Source organism: Melospiza georgiana, chromosome 12 (assembly GCF_028018845.1).
Source record: "Melospiza georgiana isolate bMelGeo1 chromosome 12, bMelGeo1.pri, whole genome shotgun sequence".
NCBI lineage: Eukaryota > Metazoa > Chordata > Aves > Passeriformes > Passerellidae > Melospiza > Melospiza georgiana.
This window is the reverse complement of record NC_080441.1, coordinates 18,117,363-18,136,436: the sequence shown is the minus strand read 5'-3', so window position 1 is coordinate 18,136,436 and position 19,074 is coordinate 18,117,363. Positions and strand designations below refer to the sequence as shown.

The 19,074-nt window shown below is 48.3% G+C and overlaps 1 protein-coding gene across 2 annotated transcripts in view; it reads left to right on the top strand.

The window, feature by feature from the left end:
• Positions 1-19,074, top strand: part of LOC131088533 (vascular endothelial growth factor receptor kdr-like) — a 131,427-nt gene that overhangs the window by 62,495 nt on the left and 49,858 nt on the right. For both annotated transcript variants that reach the window (XM_058032664.1, XM_058032663.1), the window contains exons 9-11: positions 600-775; positions 11,696-11,846; positions 14,167-14,272. In XM_058032664.1, the coding sequence (XP_057888647.1) occupies positions 600-775; positions 11,696-11,846; positions 14,167-14,272 (433 nt within the window). The remainder of the gene's footprint in view (positions 1-599; positions 776-11,695; positions 11,847-14,166; positions 14,273-19,074) is intronic.

The window sequence follows — 19,074 nt, the reverse complement described above, 5'->3', positions numbered from 1 at the left end:
AGGCCCAAAGCTCCGTGTGTGGCAAAGCCTGGCCTGTTTCTTAACCATAACCCCACGTGTGGGGTAAGCAGTGGAGAGGAGCCTCTCCTGCAGATGCTGCTCTCCTGCCCTGAGGGAATATTCCAGGCTGGGAATTCCTCACTGACCTCCCTATGGACCAACCTTCTCCAGGTCACAGAGTTTAACTTTTTCAGAAGCAGTAAAGGCTCACAGAGACATCCTGAGAGACAATTCTGCTGAATTCATCTCTTCCTTTAAAGCTGGTGACACACATTTTGCTATTCCATGATTTCCCACACGTGCTGTTGCCCATCCAGCTTCATTTGGGGGCATTTAGATCATAGTTGAGCATGTGAGAGGCACTGTTCATTCAGATAAAATCAAACACCTTTTTCCTGTGTGGAATGAATCCATCCCACAGCGCTGGAGATGAGATTCAGTTCTGGTGTGGAGGGTAACAGGAATAAATATCCAATCCAAGCAGTGATTCTAGACCTGCATTTCCCTTGGTGGGATTACCCTTTAGCCCCTAATGTGGGTGACAGGGTTTCTGAGGGTTCACAGGGACATGACAAGCCTTGATGGAACTTCCCACACAGGTACAAGGATGGCAAACTGATCAAGGACAACCACACCTGCTATGAGCCAGATCCACTGAAATACAGACTGGGAATACGAGATGTGAGACCAAAACATGCTGGGAACTACACCATGGTCCTGAGCAACCCCAAATACGGCCTCTACAAGAACCTCACCATGCAGCTGGTGGTGACAGGTAAGGTAATTATACTCGTTGTGTATAATTCCTTCTGCTGGGTTAGTTGTCCTATTTTGTGTGATCCTACTGTGCCAGTCAGCAGGAATGGGTGGCACTTCCCAGGGTTTAGCACTGCCCAGAGATCACCACCCCCCTCAGGAGCCACTGAACCCCTCATTTCAGCTGCTCTGAGGAGTTGGTGTGACCCTGGCTCATGCAAGTCCCTTCCCCTGGAACACTGCACCTCCCACGGCACTGAGTGCTGGGACAGTGGCTCCACACAGGGAGGTGGGAATGCCTGAAAGGCCACAAACATCACATTTTTACAGGAGCTTGGGAGGATATTGAGTAGAGAGGTCTTAGAACTGGGGGCAGAGTTTCCCAAGAGAAGGGCTGGAAGTTTTATCCCTTGAGATTTCAAAGCAGCTTGGGCAAAGCACTGGAGAACATCTGCTGGGACAGGAAGGGTCCCAGTGGGGCTGACGGAAGGAACTGGAGGAGCTGCCCTGGCTTTCATGTCTGTCCATCATCCTGCTCCAGATCCATTTTCTAAATCTGCATTTTCTGTTCTGTCACTTCTCTGCTGGCAGCATTTGAGGGACAGGTTCTTTTTCAGGGGAATTTGGAGAAAACTGTGCACTGAAGCAGGTTCATTTGCCATAGAGGGAAAATAGATACTGGAACACTATTTATTAGCCTGCCTGGGTGGATAATGCAGGGCAGAGCCACATTGTCTCTTTGCACATCCCCTGCCTCTTTTAATCCATTGAATTTGGCAACAGAGATTGAATTCTGAGGCCAAGTAGGAGTTCAGCAAAAGTTAGCTCTGCTTTCCCTTTGTATTTTCCACTTGGGCAGTGAGTAGTTACTGAGACAGGTTTGCTCTCTTTTCTGGAGTGAATTCTTCTCTCCTTGTCCTCTTTACACCTAAAACTATTCTCAATTGTCCAATTTTTATATACTTATGTATTGTTGCTTCCAGCAGTTGTGTTTTTCTCATTTCACCTTTCAGAAAGGAACAATGCCTAAAAAATAGAGAACTTGTCACTTAGGTACATCTGACCTATTAAAAATGTTAAATAAGATATGATAGCTTAAAAACCTGAAGTAAGACATAAGTTAATGTGTGATTTAGGAGGAGAGGGAGCCAAGAACATGCTCATGGTCAGGTCCTGCAGCTCAGCTGAGCAGGAGGAACGTGTTAAGCTGCATAATTTGTCCACTTGAGATTGTTTTTGCACACAATGGTTTTGCCTCTTCAGAGAACGGAAATGTTGAAAGGAAGAGAAATGAAGAATGATAATAAACTATCTTGTCAAGGTAAATATTGGTGTTTGCGTGCACAAGGGAGCGTTTCCTCGAGGAGCTGCTGTTCCCCAAACAGGCAACCAAAAACAAACAGAGCCTTTTTCTGTCAGCAAGAGGCTATTTCAGGATCAAACCACTCCTGCACAAGCTTTTCATGTCCGTGGTTTGTCCAAGCTTGGGGCATCCCACCCCTCACACGGTGCTGCTCATCCTCAGCCTTTCCAGGGATCAGCCCAGCAAGGGCTTCATCAGCAATAATTATTTAATTGCAACCCCCCCATTTCTCAAAGTCCAGCAGCTTCAGGGGTGTCCCCAACTGTCCCGTGGTGATGCACAGGAAAACCACAGAGCAAATGTCCCTTTTCTGGTGACAGGAAGTCAGGGAATGAGAGCAGAACAAGGAAAAACCTGCCCAGGGTGCCGTGGGTGAAAACTGAGGCTGCAGACAGGAGGGTTTGCTTGGCTGCAGCAGGATTGGCACCCAGCACCCAGGGAATCCTGCCATTCCTGCAGCACCCAGGGAATCCTGCCATCCCTGCCAGGCTCTTCCCTGCAGCACCCAGGGAATCCTGCCATCCCTGACAGGCTCTCTTCCCTGCAGCACCAGCCTTATGTGCTCTGTGTGAAGCACTCAGCCCAGGAGAGACTGGTTTTACTGAGATTCATGTGGATAGAGCCCAAAAAGGGCAAAATGGGCTCTTGAAGCTGCTCCAAACTGCCCTTTCTCTTGTGTTTCCCATCAGAGGGCAGGGACATTTTTCAGGAGCTGCTTTTTCATATCTGGGATTTCCTTTCAAGTACACTCAGAAGCTTCAAACTGAAAGCAGATTGGATTTTTCCCCTTAACTCTCCACAAATAACCTGGCACTTTATCTCCAGCCATCATGACTGATACCTGGGTATCACACCTGAATAGATTAAATTGCTTGGAGTTTCAGCAGGCTCTGAGGCAAGAGAAGGAGACCAAAACACACTTTGTAGCCCCTTTCTGCAGGGATTATCTGAAAGAAACCACCTCTGAGCTGGAGGTGTGATTAATGTCTCTGCTCAGAACCAGAGGCAGCCTGCAATTACTGAAGCTGGGATTTGAACACAGGGATCAGTGGAGCTGATGGAAAAATCCTCTTGGGCTTCAAGTGGACACAGTGGGTGGAGTATCAGTTTTGCATGGTGTCTGAAAGGTGGAGCCTGCACCTGATAAACCTCCTGCTGAGTAATAACCATGTACCCTGAGAGTGAAGAGCAATTTCTGTTTGAATAACAGCATTGCTCCCCAAATCCAGGGCCAGCCTTTCACTTCAGAGGTGAATCTAAGAAAGGGAGTGAGTTCTGGTCCACACTGTTGAAGAGAAGAGGGGAAATTACATAAGCAGACTTAGGAATGAGGAGAGAAATGCCATTTGCATGGTTTCTGTTGCTGCATGGGGACAGTGCAGTGCAGAAATGATCAGTAATCACACAGCCCCCTCTCCTGAGAGTCTCTTCACAACAATCCATCGTTTGTGTGCCCCAGGTACTCAGCTGGCACTCAGCGTGCTGTGACAAAGCCATCAGCTGCATTTTTGGGCTGGGTGCAGAGGAAGTTTGAAGTTAAAATTGTTGTGAATTGTTTAGCACAAACAAAGTATAAACAGCAGCAGGGCTCGACCCTCAGATTGCTCTGTATGAATTTTGGCAGTGTGTTTTATTCACTAATAATGGTAGCAGAGGATGAGAACAGGATCAGAAGTGCCCTGTCTGGGCCCTGTGGGCAGTGTCTCTCCTGACCTGCACTGCTGCAGCTTTCCTTGGAGTCACCTCCTGGGTGTTTAATTGTGAGAAATCCCAGAGTTCTGCCCCACTGTAGGCACAGGATGTTTCAGTCCATAGGAATGAGTCAAACATTAGGAGATATTTCCCAAAGCTTGATTTGGTGACAAAACTGAGGAGTACCTGCAGAGGGATCAAGTGGAGAGGGAGCAAAATGGCCAAGTAACTCCAGAGCTGCAGGGTGGGAACTGAGAGAAAAAGGTCCAGCAAGGAACTGCTGGCCTGGAGGAGAATCGTGCAGCTATTCCAAAAATGCCTCTGTGAGAAGTGGCTTAGCTGTGCCTCTGGTCACCCCTGCTCCCACTGCAGCTGGAATTTATTCTTGCAGGAGCACATATCTCCATGTAGAGTCACCTTGGCTCCTTGTAGGACTCAGGTCCCCAGGAGGTAGCTGATTGCATTTTCTAAACACTCCTTCTTTACATATTTACACATCAAACACTGTCCAAGAGTGGCGGGTTGCTGTGGTTTTGTTTTGTTTGATTAAATTCTTACTGAGAAAAGCTTCGAGAAAATAATGTCCTGAAGAATTTGGAAGGGAGGGAGCAAGGAGAAGGAACAATCCTAGCAAACAGCTGGTGGCTGAAAATCTGAGCCAGCCAAGGAGGAGAGATGTGGGAGAAAAGAGTTATTCCAGGCTGGAGTGCAAAGCAGTCTCAGAACAAAACATAAACAACGCCCTCAAATCTATTTCTGGGCAAGCAGACTGTGTTTCATCCTCAGCCTTGTCCAACTCCTCTGTGTCCTTCAGGGCTCCTGCTGAGCCCTTTTGGAGCAGCCAGCGGGCTCTGGCCACCACCTGGGGAGTGAGGAGAGTACTGAAGCACGAGTTCATTCAAAAGTGGGATGAATAAGCTCCTTCACCACTTTGCCTTTCTTCTTTATCCCAAAGTTTCTCTCTTGTGCTCCCTCAAGGCTCTTCCAGCAAATATTGCTTTGTGTTCCAGCTGCTCCAGCCAACTGAAGTTGCATTCCCTCGTAGAGTCCTTGATCCCCCAAGCTTGTGCTGTATCTGTAAGAAAAGCAGGATTAAGGGCTGGAAATAACCTCCACAGCAGGCACAGAAACTCAGGCTGCTGTGAATTCCCCCTCTCCAGGGAAGGACTGGAACAAAAGGGGTGCAGGGTACTGGTCACACCTCAATTTGTTACCAGGCAGGAGCACCTCCACAGTCCTGAATGATGCACATTGCCCTGCTCTGTAGTCAGGCCAGCTCTTCAGATTTTGGTTTAAAATTCAAAGGAAATTCTGTGTCTGACCTTCCTTGGCTTGCAAGGGATGAGTGGACATCAAAGGAGTCCCCAGTGATCTCCACAAAAGCCAAGAAATGTGTGGTGGAGAACAAAACCCCATCACCTCCCCCAGAGCCAGAGCAGGGAGAGGGGAACAAGCCCTGGCTATGAGGTGAATGCATCTCAGCTATGCCAGGGCACAGGAAAATTGCTTTTAGGGTGGGGGAATCTCAGCTACAGCCAGTGCAGGACACAGAGGACATCCCACAGTCCCTTGTGTGTGGAAGGGTCACTGAAATCCTTGAAAGAATTTTGTTTGGATTCTTGGTGAAATGCAGCTGAAGTTCAGCTGAAGGACTGAGCCACAGCAAAGCTGTCCCTTCCCCAAAGTCCTGCCAGGGCTGGGTTTCCTTTGTGGAGCACATCCAGCTCCTGCCCAGCTCCTCAGAGGATGAACCACTCAGGACAAATCAAAACAGAAAATCGAATTTTCCATCTCCTAGGCCAACTGAGCTAAACTAGAAATCCTCAGATAAAACCCATCCAGCCACTGTTCCAAGGTGTTTCCAAGTCCAAGGCTTTGCTTTCCTCCTGGGTTCTGGGAGCAATGTCTGTATGGATATAGGACACTGCTCCAGTCCATGCTGCCAGCTTCAGCCATCAGGCACAGGCAGGAGAGAAACAACTTTATCTGGTGGATTTATGAAGGAAAAATGCAGCAGCACAAGGAGGCTGCAGCAGCCCTTTCCTGCACATTTATGAAAAAATCCTGAAGAATTTTCTCCCTGATATCATCCAAACCCTGCACACTTGCAGCTCCCAGGAGAGCCCCTGATGAAAAAGTCAGATGAGCTATTTTCATTTTGCTGGAAGTGGCCAAAGCAATTTTAGGAAGAGGAAGGTGGGGGCCTGCTGGAGCTTGCCAGAAGGATCTGAAGCATTCAAGTCACGTCTTTGCAGCAGCAATCTTGGTCTGACAGCCCCTAAAACCCACAGTGAGGGGGAAATGGCAGCTGGGGTTTCCCATGCTGTCCCTCAGCCAACCTGCAGGTACATTAACTGATTTCTGGAAAGCAGGCAAAGGGGACAGAGAGAAAAATCCTGAAAAGCTGCCTGCTCTGCTTCAAATGAGCAGCTCTTCATTACCCATTTCCTTCTGAACTCTGTAAGAAATAAGATGGGGACAGACAGAGGAGAGAAATCCCTTTTTTGCCCCAAAGCTGCATTGGGGGTGAATGACAGCTCTGGGAGAGCATTGGGAAAGAGATTTCTTCCTGCTCTGGGAAGAAAGAGAGCTCCAGAAGTGACACAGGTCAGAAAAACCCACTCTAAGTACAAGTCACCAGCTCCCCAATTCCCACTAACACTGAATTTCTGTAATTTTGTGTGATTCAGTTGCCCAGACTCAGATGCCCCCTTATTCCAATAAGACCATGAACTTCCCTGAGTTACTCCCTACCTTAGCTCTAGGCCAGACATTAAACTGAGACCTGGCTGATCCTCCTCAGTCAATCCTGATTTGTTTTTTTTTTGTTTAAGTGGAATTTTTGAAATGTCTGTAACTAAATTCAGAATATGGATGCCTTTTTTTTCCATACCTCTAGGTGCTATTTTATTTCAATTAATATGGCACTGCAAACCAAGCTGCACTGCCATTTTAACACCAAAATTCCCTGTGGGGAAAGTCAAATTCCAGTGATTTTTCTTAATATCTGTTCCTTCAGGATCCAAGTGCCTGCTTCTGTCCCAGCCCTGGCATTGCCAGCCCATTCCAGAGGGTCACAGGGGAGCAGCTGGAGATGAGGCAGGGGCACAATCCTGTCCCTAATTCTGTTCCTGGCTGTGCTGTCTCACAGAGAGATTTTGGGCACATTTTTCAGCTGTTTCCTTGCAGGTACCGTGGGGACAGGGCTGTGCACCCACCTGAGAGCAGCTCTGGGTGCAGGGCATGGGGAAAACAACAAACCAGCAACAAACCAGCAACAATCAACCCCAGCCAAAATCAGCCAGGCTCAAACACAGTGCAGTGGTCAGTCTGAGACCAAAGTTGTGTTTTCAGGTCATTTCACCCTTTTCCTTTAATAAAAAGGAAAGGAAAGAAATGTGAAATGAACCCAGACAACTTCATCATTTTGGGTTTTACTTCAGGGGAAATTTCACCCTTTCCCAGTCCAAGCCTGCACTAGCAAGTTCCCTCTGTACCTTACAGAATATTCACTTGTATTTCCATTAAGTACTGTGCAAACATCAGATAGAAGGCTCCCAAGTGCAAATATTTTTTTGGGAAACAGAAAAGATAAATGGAAAACAAGTTGCAGCTCCATCAAGGGTTTTAATGAAGCCCCCTGTCCAGCAAAGTACCTAAAGTAGAGATTAATGCTTCACTGGCCTCTCTATGTTATTTTAATGATGTGCTTAATGTGAAAAGATTCTCTGAAGCAGTTTAAATGGTAGTGGGGAAGGTGCATAAACAGCAGTTCAGTCAGAGGGCACTGAAAGGAATGCAAAGTTTCTCTAGAAAATGCAGAGAAACTTTCTCTGTGCTGTCCTCTATATTTGGATGCTCCTTTGGGTGACAGGTGTAGAATCCCTCATGGCACCTGCAAGGAATTTAGGGAGAGAAGAGTCTTGCAGAGGGGTTCATGTCCTAATCCTTGTACATATTTTCTGCTCCTAATGCCACAAAGCAGCGAGGAAGGTGAGATTTGCATAATGCTGATCAGTTGGAAACCTGCAGTAAGCAGAAGTGCTTTTTGATTGCATTCCCCAGTGCAGCAGCAGCCAAATCTTTAGTTATTCAGGTCAGCTCTCACAGCAGCAATTGCACCTCTGCATGGCCAGCTGGGGATACAATCACACTTGGAGCCAGAGAGGACGAAAAGCCATTTCTTTGGATACATTTAAAGGCATCTGCACAGCCCTCCTTCCCCAGAAAGCTTTTAAGGTTTGTTTGGCTTCTGCTTCTTGAGAGAGCTCAGCCTGGGGAGAGCCATGGCCAAGGGCTGGAGGGGCTGGGGCAGCAGGTCCAGGGAGCCACAGTGGGACAGAGAGGGAAGGAAGGGATGGAAAGAGCTGCTCTGGCAGTGCTGGCAGAGGGATTTGTACCCCCAGCCTGGCCCACACTGGGCATGAGCAGGGTGAGGGCTTGTGCACAGCCCCTGTGCTGCCCAGTGAGCAAATGTGAGAGAGAGAGAGAAGCTCTGCCAGGTGCACCTCAGTGATGCCAGGTTTGGGCTCCAAGCCCCTCTGCAGGGTGAGGTGACAGCCTGTCCACAGGGGACACTGAGCAGGTGCCAGCCCTGAGGAACCAGCCAGTCTGAGCCAGTCCAAAAGGTCAGGCCCAGCACAGAAACCAGTTCTGTTCACAGCTGTTGGCACAGATTAGATCATGATTGTAGAGTTCTGAAAATATGGTATGGGATTGGCAAGAGTGCAGGTACACCACAGCAGGGATTTTAACATTCCTTTTATACACTCTACATTACTACAAACCACCAGAAACAATGAAAATTTTCATTTAAAAATTTTTAAACTATTAAAATCAGGTTTCCATCACCCATGGGGGCAACTGCTGTAAATAGGATTTGGCCCAGCAAAGGGAAGGACAAAGCTCAGCTGCCAGCAGGGGCACAGTCAGAGGTGACATGGCCATGGCAGTGGGCAGGGGGTTGGAAAGGTTTCACCCCAGGAAATGTCCCCCACAGGAGGACCCCACTGTCACCCCCCAAACCCTCAATGCCCCAGGGCCAGCACCCTGCAGGGACAGGGGAGCACTGGGGCATGGGGAAGGGCCCTGTCCCTGTCCTGTACAGGTGAGCAGGGTCACCTGCAGGGTCTGTCCCCATCCTGTACAGATGAGCAGGGTCACCTGCAGGGTCTGTCCCTGTCCCCATCCTGTACAGGTGAGCAGGGTCACCTGCAGGGTCTGTCCCTGTCCCTGTCCTGTACAGATGAGCAGGGTCACCTGCAGGGTCTGTCCCCATCCTGTACAGATGAGCAGGGTCACCTGCAGGGCCTGTCCCTGTCCTGTACAGGTGAGCAGGGTCACCTGCAGGGTCTGTCCCTGTCCCCATCCTGTACAGATGAGCAGGGTCACCTGCAGGGTCTGTCCCCATCCTGTACAGGTGAGCAGGGTCACCTGCAGGGTCTGTCCCTGTCCCCATCCTGTACAGGTGAGCAGGGTCACCTGCAGGGTCTGTCCCTGTCCCCATCCTGTACAGGTGAGCAGGGTCACCTGCAGAGTGACACCACCTCCACCACCCCCTCTGCAGGGGAAGGGCACAGACACTTGGAAAAGTTCTTCAGTCTCTGAATTTGTGCCCCCAATCAGCCACCACCCCACCTGTGTCATGTGGAAGAACAAATGGGGAGGCGTTTCCCCTCACACTTAAAAAAATAATTGCTTAATCATAAATAATGATTATTTCAATTGATGAATCATTTGGACTCATTTTAGGTCTCAAGTCATATTTAATAGTGCTATAATTGTGGCATGAAGAATTCACTCCTCACTCATGTATGTTCTTGTTAGAGCTGGAGCAAGTTTAGTTATTATTTCTTTTTTAGAAGGACAATTTAAATGACAGTCAACCAAGAATATAGAAAAATGTGCTGATATTAAATGACTGTGATCAGTCCTTGTCTCCCCATGCTCTTTCACACACACAAACACCAGTCCCCCTGCCCAAGTGTGTGAAGCTTTGTTGTTACAGCCCAAACAACAACACTTGAATAACCTTTCACACACCACGTGTGTAACCTCTCACACTGAACTTGGAGTCTTTCTTCAAGTGCAATCACACTTGGGAGGTCAGGCCAGACATGTCGAGCACGGGATTTCAGATGAAAAGAGAAATGTCTGAGATAATAAAAATTGTGCTTCCCCTCCAGGGAGAATTTACAGAATTACTTTTATGATCAGAAATAATTTATTGATGGGAAATGAGATGCTAGGTAAGGAAATTCACTGTTGGTCCCAACAGTTTGTCCTGTGAGTTGCTCAGGAATCACAGAATCACAGAATCACAGAAATTCAAGGCTGGAAGAGACCTATAAGATCATCAAGTCCAACCAATGTTCTAACTATTCAACTAGATCATGGCAGCAAGTGCCACATCCAGTCTTTTTTTGAACTCCAAGCATGTGGAATCCTATGGTTCAGCTCAAGGAGAGCCACACCAAGCAGGGGCCAGCATTTGGGTTCCTCAGGGGAAATGTTAATCAGGACCTCCTGAAGGTTCTTTGAACAGCCAGTGTTTTATGACAGGATGGGATATGACTGAACCTACTCCAGTCAATGCTTCCATGGGGTGGAGAAGGAAATACTGATGTGTTTTCAGGCATTGCTGAGGTCAGAAGATCTTCCAGAGCCTGACCATGAGAAATGCCAAGTGAGAGTCCCAACAAGACACGGGATCAGCCTGGTCAGTCCTCTCCTAAGAGGGCTGGAAGGCAAAAAAAAAAAAAAAAAAAAATTAAAAAAAAAAAAGAGGGAAAGGGCTCAAGATTGATGAGGTGGGCAATAGCTCATATTTACATATCTGGGGCCCTTCTGACAGCAGAAAAAATAAGTTAGCCCAAAAAATAGAAATCTAATCTCCATTCACTTCCCAGCTTGTCAGAAGGCCTCGGTGCAGAGCAGCCCCTCCTGGCTGCACAGGGGTGTCCCACAGAGGGACCCCACCAATAAATCTGTTTGATTTCCTGTTATGAGAAGCAGCCAAAGAGCTATGGCCAGGGATGGGCAGAGCTGTCTGCACAAGGGAAGAGCCTGTGCTTTCACCCCAGCCCCAAAGCCACCCTGTGTGAGGTTAGTGAAAGTTCAGTTCACTTTGGGGCTTTTTTCCCGTTCTCTCTCCTTTCGTGCCTTCCCGTGGGAGCTGCAAGGAGACAGGACAAAGCATTTCTTTCCTGCTGGCAACGAGCAGCCCTGAAAGTGTCACAAAAAGTTTGCTCTTGAGAGATTTCCAGTCTGAGGGTGTGATCTTGTGGCCCCTCCAGATGTGAGTAATGCTGTGACATTTTTAATGGCATTCACCGTGCTTGGTGAGAATTTCTTGGCATTTCTGTCCAAGTGTTTTCCCCACACCACTCTTTCCTCACTCTCTTCTCCCCTCCATCCAGTGCACATTACACACACACAGAAAAGGAAAGATTCCAGGTGAAAAAGATGTTTTTTCCCTAAGCCTGAGGACCCAGTGGCTTTCAAGCAGCTGCTTGAAAATGTTCCTCTCAGGAAGGGACATCACCCCTTCAATTCCATTTTGCCACAGTCCAGGGCTGATTCTGATCCTGCAGCCAAGATGTGACCAAGAGATGTTCCATGGCATGAATTTTCCAGAATTTCAGCAGGTCCCCAACACCACTTGAAAGGGATTAGGATGAATGTGGTAGCATTGCAATGTGTTTTGTGAAATATCACGACAACCAACACCCTTGTTTCTGTGAAGGAATATTTTCAGAACTGCTGGGAATTCCCCAGAACATCAGGTTCTCACTGCATCATCACTTCTCCCAGCAAAATGTTTCAAAACCTTTTATGGATGTAAATTTGCTCATTTGAATTTTGTGGGGGTTTTTTTGTCTTTAGAGAGACCCAAGATCTATGAAAAGGAAACAGATTTTCATAAGGTTGTGAAGGTGGAATTGAGAAGCAAACACAAAATCCAGTGCACAGCAAGTGGGAATCCTGAGCCAAGGATTGAGTGGAAGTGGCAGCCCTGCAGCCTCACAGACACCCTGTAAGTGACTTCCCTGTGGATGAACATGCTCCTGAATTGTTGGGTATCAATCCTAATTATCTGAGCTAAAATCACAAGCAGAGTGAAGATCTCCAGGGTTCTGAGCCCAGCTGGTGTCTGGTTGTTTGTGCACCTTGTGTATTACCTGAATTGTGTTAATAAGGTTTAAAGTGACTAAAGATCATTGAATTTTCCTTTACCTTGGCCAGCAATGCCCCTCTGACTTTCCTTAGCTCTGCTGAATGCTGTGAATATTTGACAAAGGAAATCCAGCAGGATGTGTAGGCAGAGCTAACACGCCTTTTTCCAGACAAACCCGCTGAAGGCTTCACTTTCTTAAATCCATATGGGATTCATGGCACTTCCCAAGGGCTGTCTTCACTCTGCAATCTGGACTCAGCCTCCTGTGGTGTTCCTGAAGCTGGGAGAGGGAATTGTGTCTTACTGGGGACCCTTCTGTGCTGCAGGCTGAGGCGTGAACACACAGCAAAGTCACTGGGGCAAAGCTGCCAGAGAGGAAGGAGGCCAGGGAACACCAGGGTGCCTTTGGGGGTTTGCCTGAGGAGACTTTCCCTTTGCTCCTGCAGCTCCCTGAGCAGAGGGGTCTGCAGAGAGAGGCCTGGGCTGGTGCCCATCGCTTCCCTGGTAGCCCCTGGGCACATGCAGGAGACAGGTCCTGCACAATTCTGACACTTCAGCTCCTCCCTGCAGTGAGAGAGATGAAATCAGGTTTTCCACCCATTATAAAAATGAAGATATATCTAGAAATCAAGGGAGAAAATTACTGGATGGTGGATTGCTTATTTTCTCACTCATTTGTTGCTGTGAATGGCAAGGTATGAGACAGGAAAATCAGGGAGAATCCTTCCCCAGGATTTCTGTACAGCACAGGGATGTTGGGTGATGCAGCCTGAGTTTGGGAGTGCCCAGGGAGGCATCCCCAGTTACTCTGCTCCTAAAGGAATCACCTCAGGGATCTGATGGCTTTGGGCACTGCAGGGCAGCAGTAGGCACAGGACTCTGCCTGGGAGGAGTTCAATGAAACCAGGGTGGAAACACCACATGGAAACCTCTGCATCCTCTAGGAAAACCACAGAGGTGACCCGAAATCTTTTCCAGACCTCTCTGTCTAGGAGGAGAGAATTGGCCATGAGTGCTGAATTCAGCCAGATCCAAACCAGTGACCTGGTGGCAAAGGACCTCGCATAACCCTTGCTGCAGCTTTCTGGCTCTCTGATCTTATCAATTTAAATACAATTGCAGAGTGGCTCTACCTCTGCTGGCCCCAGGGGCAGCCTTATCTTGCTGCAGCAGAAGCTGGAGGAGGATTCCTGTGGGAAATGACACAGCCCCCATTTCCTTCTGTTGTCTGACTTCCTCTCTCTCTCTCTTTCTCTCCCCCCACTCTGCCTCAGCAGTGCCCTTTGAATCCCTGAGCTCCAGCATTGTTCCTTAGAGCTGGGATGTGATTTTACTTCCTCTGAGCTTTTCCCCTTCATCCTCAGGACAGGATTGTGCCTTGCAGGAAGTCCCTCAAGATCTTCTAATGAGGCCCCTCTGAGAGCACCAAACCCTCCCCTGGCCCAGGGTGTTGCCCCTGTGCTTTGTGTGGCTTTGGCAAAGGCATGGCTGATTTGTGGAGGGATTTTCTGCAGCATCAGCCCTGTCAAAGTCCATTTTACCTCCTGAGACCCCGTGGTGGGCTCAAAGCCTTTGCATTTCTAGCAATGAGAAGAGCTGTGTCTCTGCTTAGTGCAGCTGGACCTTCCCACATGACGTGTTCCACACTCTGCTCCTTGCCCATCTTCCAAAATGAAGATTGAAAAGTGTCTTCTGTGGAATGTGCAACATTAAAGGGGCATTCTTTATTTATTTATAAAGTATTTATCCATTCTACTCCCTCAGCCCACACTTCCTGTTGGAAGCTGAGCACAGCAGACACTCAGCAACATCCACCTCCCCACAGTTTGGAGTGACTGGCATTTTGAATTTGGAAATATAACTTATGTTAGCCAGATAAAACTCACATGATTTAATTAATTGCCCAGTATTTTCCATTTCTAATCTTTGCAAAGACTGGGGGGTTCATTGCCGGTCATGCACTGATTTTGTTTGCCTCTGTCTTACAAGGTGCCCTGTAAATAATTTGGAAATGTTGCAAAGAAGGAATGGAGGAATTCCACAAGGATGTACCAGACTCCAGCAGCAACAGTTCTTAGGAGTATTTAAGACCTAAGATTCTTGTCTAAGGTTGACATTTTCTCACTTCAATACACCTCCCTGCTTACCTTGAACACCATCTCTGCTTTTCCACCTCCAGGTGCAATCCTGAGGGGCCAAAAATTGTGGTTTCAGAGAACACAGTCATAGGAAACAAGATCAGGAGCATTGAGAACATCCCCATGAGGCAGGGGGATAAACCAAAGGTATGTGTGGGATGGGATGGGATGGGATGGCCTGGGATGGGATGGGATGGGATGGGATGGGATGGGATGGGATGGGATGGGATGGGATGGGATGGGATGCTCACCCCCAGCTGTGGTTCCCAAGCTGCTGAGGGTTCTTTGCATGCTTGGAATTCCCCAGTGCTGGGATCATCCCAGATCTCTGCTGTTTAAGTTTACAAGTGCTGGGGTTTGGGAATGATGTCACCCACCCTATTTAAACTCTCCCAGGACTTCTGGGTCAAAACCTTCTGTGTCTCCCTCAGTCTTGAGAAAGTGTGAGAGTGGTTCAGTTCGAGGGTGTCATGATGTCATGATGCGAACACTGGTAAGGACTCTGAGTTCATGAAACACTTGGAGAGTTGTTGGTCCTGCCCCCTTTTGTCCTGCCCCCTCTGTCCTGCCCTGTTTCCTCACTCCCAGCAGCAGGAGCTGACCAGGGGTGGTCACAGTGCCACAGGTGCCTGCTCTGATTTCCAGTGTGCAGCTCTCAGCTTAAAGCCACTTCCCTGGAAGTATTAAGGAGGGAGAACCTTCCTTGGACACTTCCCTGCCTGCTCCCCCTTCCAACAGCCCTGGGATCACCCTGCCTGTGTGAATGCAGAGATCCCAGCAGGATTCCCTGTTCAGTGTCCCCAGGTGCCTGTGGTGACACTGGCTGGTGTTCCACACATCCAGGCTGGGAATGTGCAGTGGATTTGGGGCCTCCTGGCTCTGCTGGGCTCTGGCTGGGATCACCTGCTGGACTTGCAGTGGGTTTGCAGCTCCAGCTTTGGAGGTGGATGTCCCAGATGGTTCAGTGTCTGATCCTGCAGGGTGCTGGATCCAATCCTGGCTCCCCTTCGAGCACGGGAGAATCCTTGAGTTAGTCCCGTGCCTAAAGTTAAGCACAAAGCTAAAGTGCTCTCCTGGACTGACTCCAGACTAAATCAGCATCTGGCAGGATCAGTGCCTCAGCCATCTGCTCTTTCTAAGGAGACTTTCCAGTTCTAAACATAATCCAAACCAGAGCTCTGAAAACATGGAGCTTGGGCTGGGAAGGAGAAGATCGGTGTTCACCTCCCATTCCTGAGTTTTTCCATTGCTGGGAGATATTTATAAATTGGATTTATTTAGATGGCATAGTGCCCCTTAAGCTCTGGCTTTAATGTATTCTTTAAGAATTTTACATCTTAGGTAAAAGCAACCTCCTAAAAGTGCTAATTATTTATAAAAATGGAGGTTGGTGACATTCACCTTCAAAGTTTCTTCTTTTTCTAAGACTTTTTGGTTGCTGCATAGGCTGACAAGAGCTTTGAGACTCTCAGAGCTACTGTTTCTCTCCATATATATTATATATATATATAATCAGCTTTTACATATTTCATTACTAAAGTTAGGAGCTACATAATTTTACAATTTATAGTACACTCATTCTTTTTCTGCCTGGCTGAAAACACAGTCTGAGGTGCTTCCTATTAACTTTTATGTCCTGATTAAGATTTATTCAAATTAATATAACTAAATTATAGGAATCTCAGGTTTCACTCCCTGCTTACATTGCAGACAGTTCCTCTCCTTCCCCCTTTCTGAAGTTCCAGACTGTGTTAATTGGAATCTTTATATTAAAGGATATAATTTTTTTTAAAGTCTCTAAGGAAAAAGTCTTCAGACTTTTCCTAGAGTTTTATCAGTTGTTATTTCTATCAGGAATGGAACAGACCAATCCATTCTTACCATGTCCCAGCAAGTAATTCACCTACACTGACCAAGGAGATGAAAAAATAAAGATGCTGGAGGCTGAGCTTTCAGGAGCTTTGTTAGGAACTGGGATTAGCTGAGGTTGGGGATTTTCCTGTGGGATTTGAGCTGTCCCATGAGCACTGGAGTTCCAGAAGGTGGAATTCATCTGGGCTCTAGGATTTGTCAGCACCCAAGAGTTCATCCTTGGGAGCTGAGGCAATAACAGCTGGTCCAGCCACATGTGGAAACTTGAATTAACTGTTTAGAGCTGCTGAAAATATGGAATCACTCCCCTGGAGTTACCAGATCCAGAAATTTGCCCAAAGCAAGCTGGCAGGGCAGCAAGCATTGGTTTTTCCAGCAAGCCCCTGGTGCTCTTTGATCACATGAAGCTCTTCAGACATCTCCTGACAGAAGTGCCATGTAAAATTGAGCTCTCCTGTCATCATCCTCATCATGATTATTCCATGAGTATTCCACAGACAGAGAAGTGAATTTCAGCTCCCCCTGCCTTCCTAAGCCTGAGTCTCACTCCTGAGGAGAAGCACGAGGTTATGGTTCAGGTATTGATGCACTTCAGTGAAGTTTTGGTCTAGCAGTGACCAATGAAATGCTCATACAGCTGAGGCAGTTGCACTGTGATAGTTTCATTTTCCCTGGGGTTTGGGGTCCACCCTGAACTCCTCACTTTGGGAGTTAAAGCACTGCAGGGCTCCTCTGAATCTGCTTTTTCACACCAGGTGTAACACCCGTGACTGCAGGAATTGCCTGACTTTTCAAGTCACAAGGAGCTAGGTTGCAATTTTATTTTCTTTCCTGTTAGCAAAATAACAAACTGGCCTGAGCTTGGGACCAGCAGAAGGGAATAGCAAGACTCATGCATAATTCAGCTCTCTCTGGGGGGTTCTTTTCATCTCTTTTCTCCCTTTCATGTCTATATGAGAGTGGCCAGGCCACGTGGGTGTTTCTGCTGGTGAAATTCACAACCACTCAAGAAAACTGACCCAAAAATGCCAAGTTTAGACCTCCTGAAGGAACAAAAAGTCTCCATTAGAGCAGTGGGATGTGTGTGGTGAGAAGTGTGTGAGCAGCTCAGGCAGGCTGTTCAAATCTGTCACTTCCAGGAGCTCCTGCAGCCCTGTCACCCCAGGCTGTGCCAGGAAGGGGACAGCACAGGGACAGGGTTGGGACACTGCAGCCACTCCCTGGGGTCAGCCCAGGTGTGTCAGGCACTGCCCAGGCACAGGAGCTGTCCCTGCTGGGTCTGGTGAGAGCCGGGCCAGCAGCAGGGACACCAGAACTGCCCTTTGTCTTCCCTGACCTCCTAAATTCACAACCACTCAGGAAAACCAACCCAAAAATGCCAAGTTTTGACCTCCTGAAGGAACAAAAAGAACAAAAACTCTGCAGTCACTGGAGGAAGGAGCAGGGGGTGGTGATTGCTCAGGACCAGGCAGGATTTACCCACCTGCTCCAGGGGCTCAGGGTGATCAGTCCCTCCAGGCCACAGGTAACCCCAGTCCCCAGCCCAGCCCCAGCAGCTTCCCTGACCTCCCAGCTCTGCTCACCCTGAGGAAGGCACTGTCTGCTCCCCTTTCCCCTTTCCCACCCCCTGCCAGAGATGGGAGCAAGGCTGGCAGTTCTCAGGCAGCCCCAGCCTCTCTCCTCACTCATGCTCAGCCCATCCTTTAGCATGTTTTGAGTGAATGAACTCCAGCCCTGGCTCAGCACTGTCAGGCTGTGCAAACAAGTGCTGTGTGTGCCACTCCAGTGGATGGATTAGCAGTGAGCTGAGTGCTTTCTGTGCAGGCTCCCTGCTCAAGTTCTGTAATTCCATCTCCCTGCAGCCACCTCCAGTCCAGCCCTGCCACAGTCAGACAGCTGAGAAGTTTTCCACCCACGTTTTGCTCTCCTCATCCTGCCCACGGGGAGCTAACGAAGTGAAAGAAGAAGGATTGTTAACTGCAGCTCTGGGGTGGGGAGGGGCAGACAAAGGAAAGAGAAAGCAAGCAATAACAAGAGATATTAATTCATGCTGGCTCCAGCTTAAGAAAGGTCTCGTTGCTCTGTCCTTACTACAAGATGTCTTAAAACACTCACAGTGCATGGCTGGGGAATGTTATTTGGCTGCTTCTAAAATAACTTATTTTTATCAGTTTGAGAACATTACATATGGACTTTATTGAACTACTCCATCAGGAGTTTTCCCAGCAGCAAGCTCTATTTACTTGTCAGAGCTGTTCTTCAGAAATCATTCATTTTATCCCTTTGCTTATTGAGCTTTAAACTTTGTTTATTCTTTCCTAGTAATTATTTATTAGCTAATAATCCCTTCCTTGGGCTCGCAGTATTGGGTGGCCTTTGGGTTAAGTCATAGGAAATGGAGTCCTTAATTCCAAATCCAGCCCAGGCAATGCAGGGATGTGTTTGGTTTGCAGTGAACTCCCAGATCCCATCTAGGAAGATGTCTAGACACGACATGCCAATAATTTGTTATTAATTAACCTCGTGCCAGCACTGCCTGCACAGGAGCTGAGGGTGGGACAGCCCCTTGGCACTGCTGCTCACAGGGCCAGGGAAGCTGGAACATGCACATTTCCAGGCTGTAAATAGTGCATTGATGGCATTTTCAGTGCAGAGACACAAAATTTTAAGGCAGTTGCAGCTTTCACATCAATCATTATCCAGCTCAGCAGAGAGTGCTGTGCTCTGGGGTGAGCCCTGCCTTGATCATGGAACCAATCCCAGAGGGGTTTGGGGTGTGAGGGACTCAGAGACCCTCCAGTGCCACCCTGCCATGGCAGGGACACCTCCCACTGTCCTAGGGTGTCCCAGTGTCCAGCCTGGCCTTGGGCACTGCCAGGGATCCAGAGTGGGCACCTGTGCCAGGGCCTGCCCACCCTGCCAGGGAACAATTCCCAATTCCCAATATCCCATCCAGCCCTGCCCTCTGGCAGTGGGAGCCATTCCCTGTGTCCTGTCCCTCCATCCTTGTCCCCAGTCCCTCCCCAGCTCTCCTGGAGCCCCTTCAGGCCCTGGCAGGGCTCTGAGCTCTCCCTGGA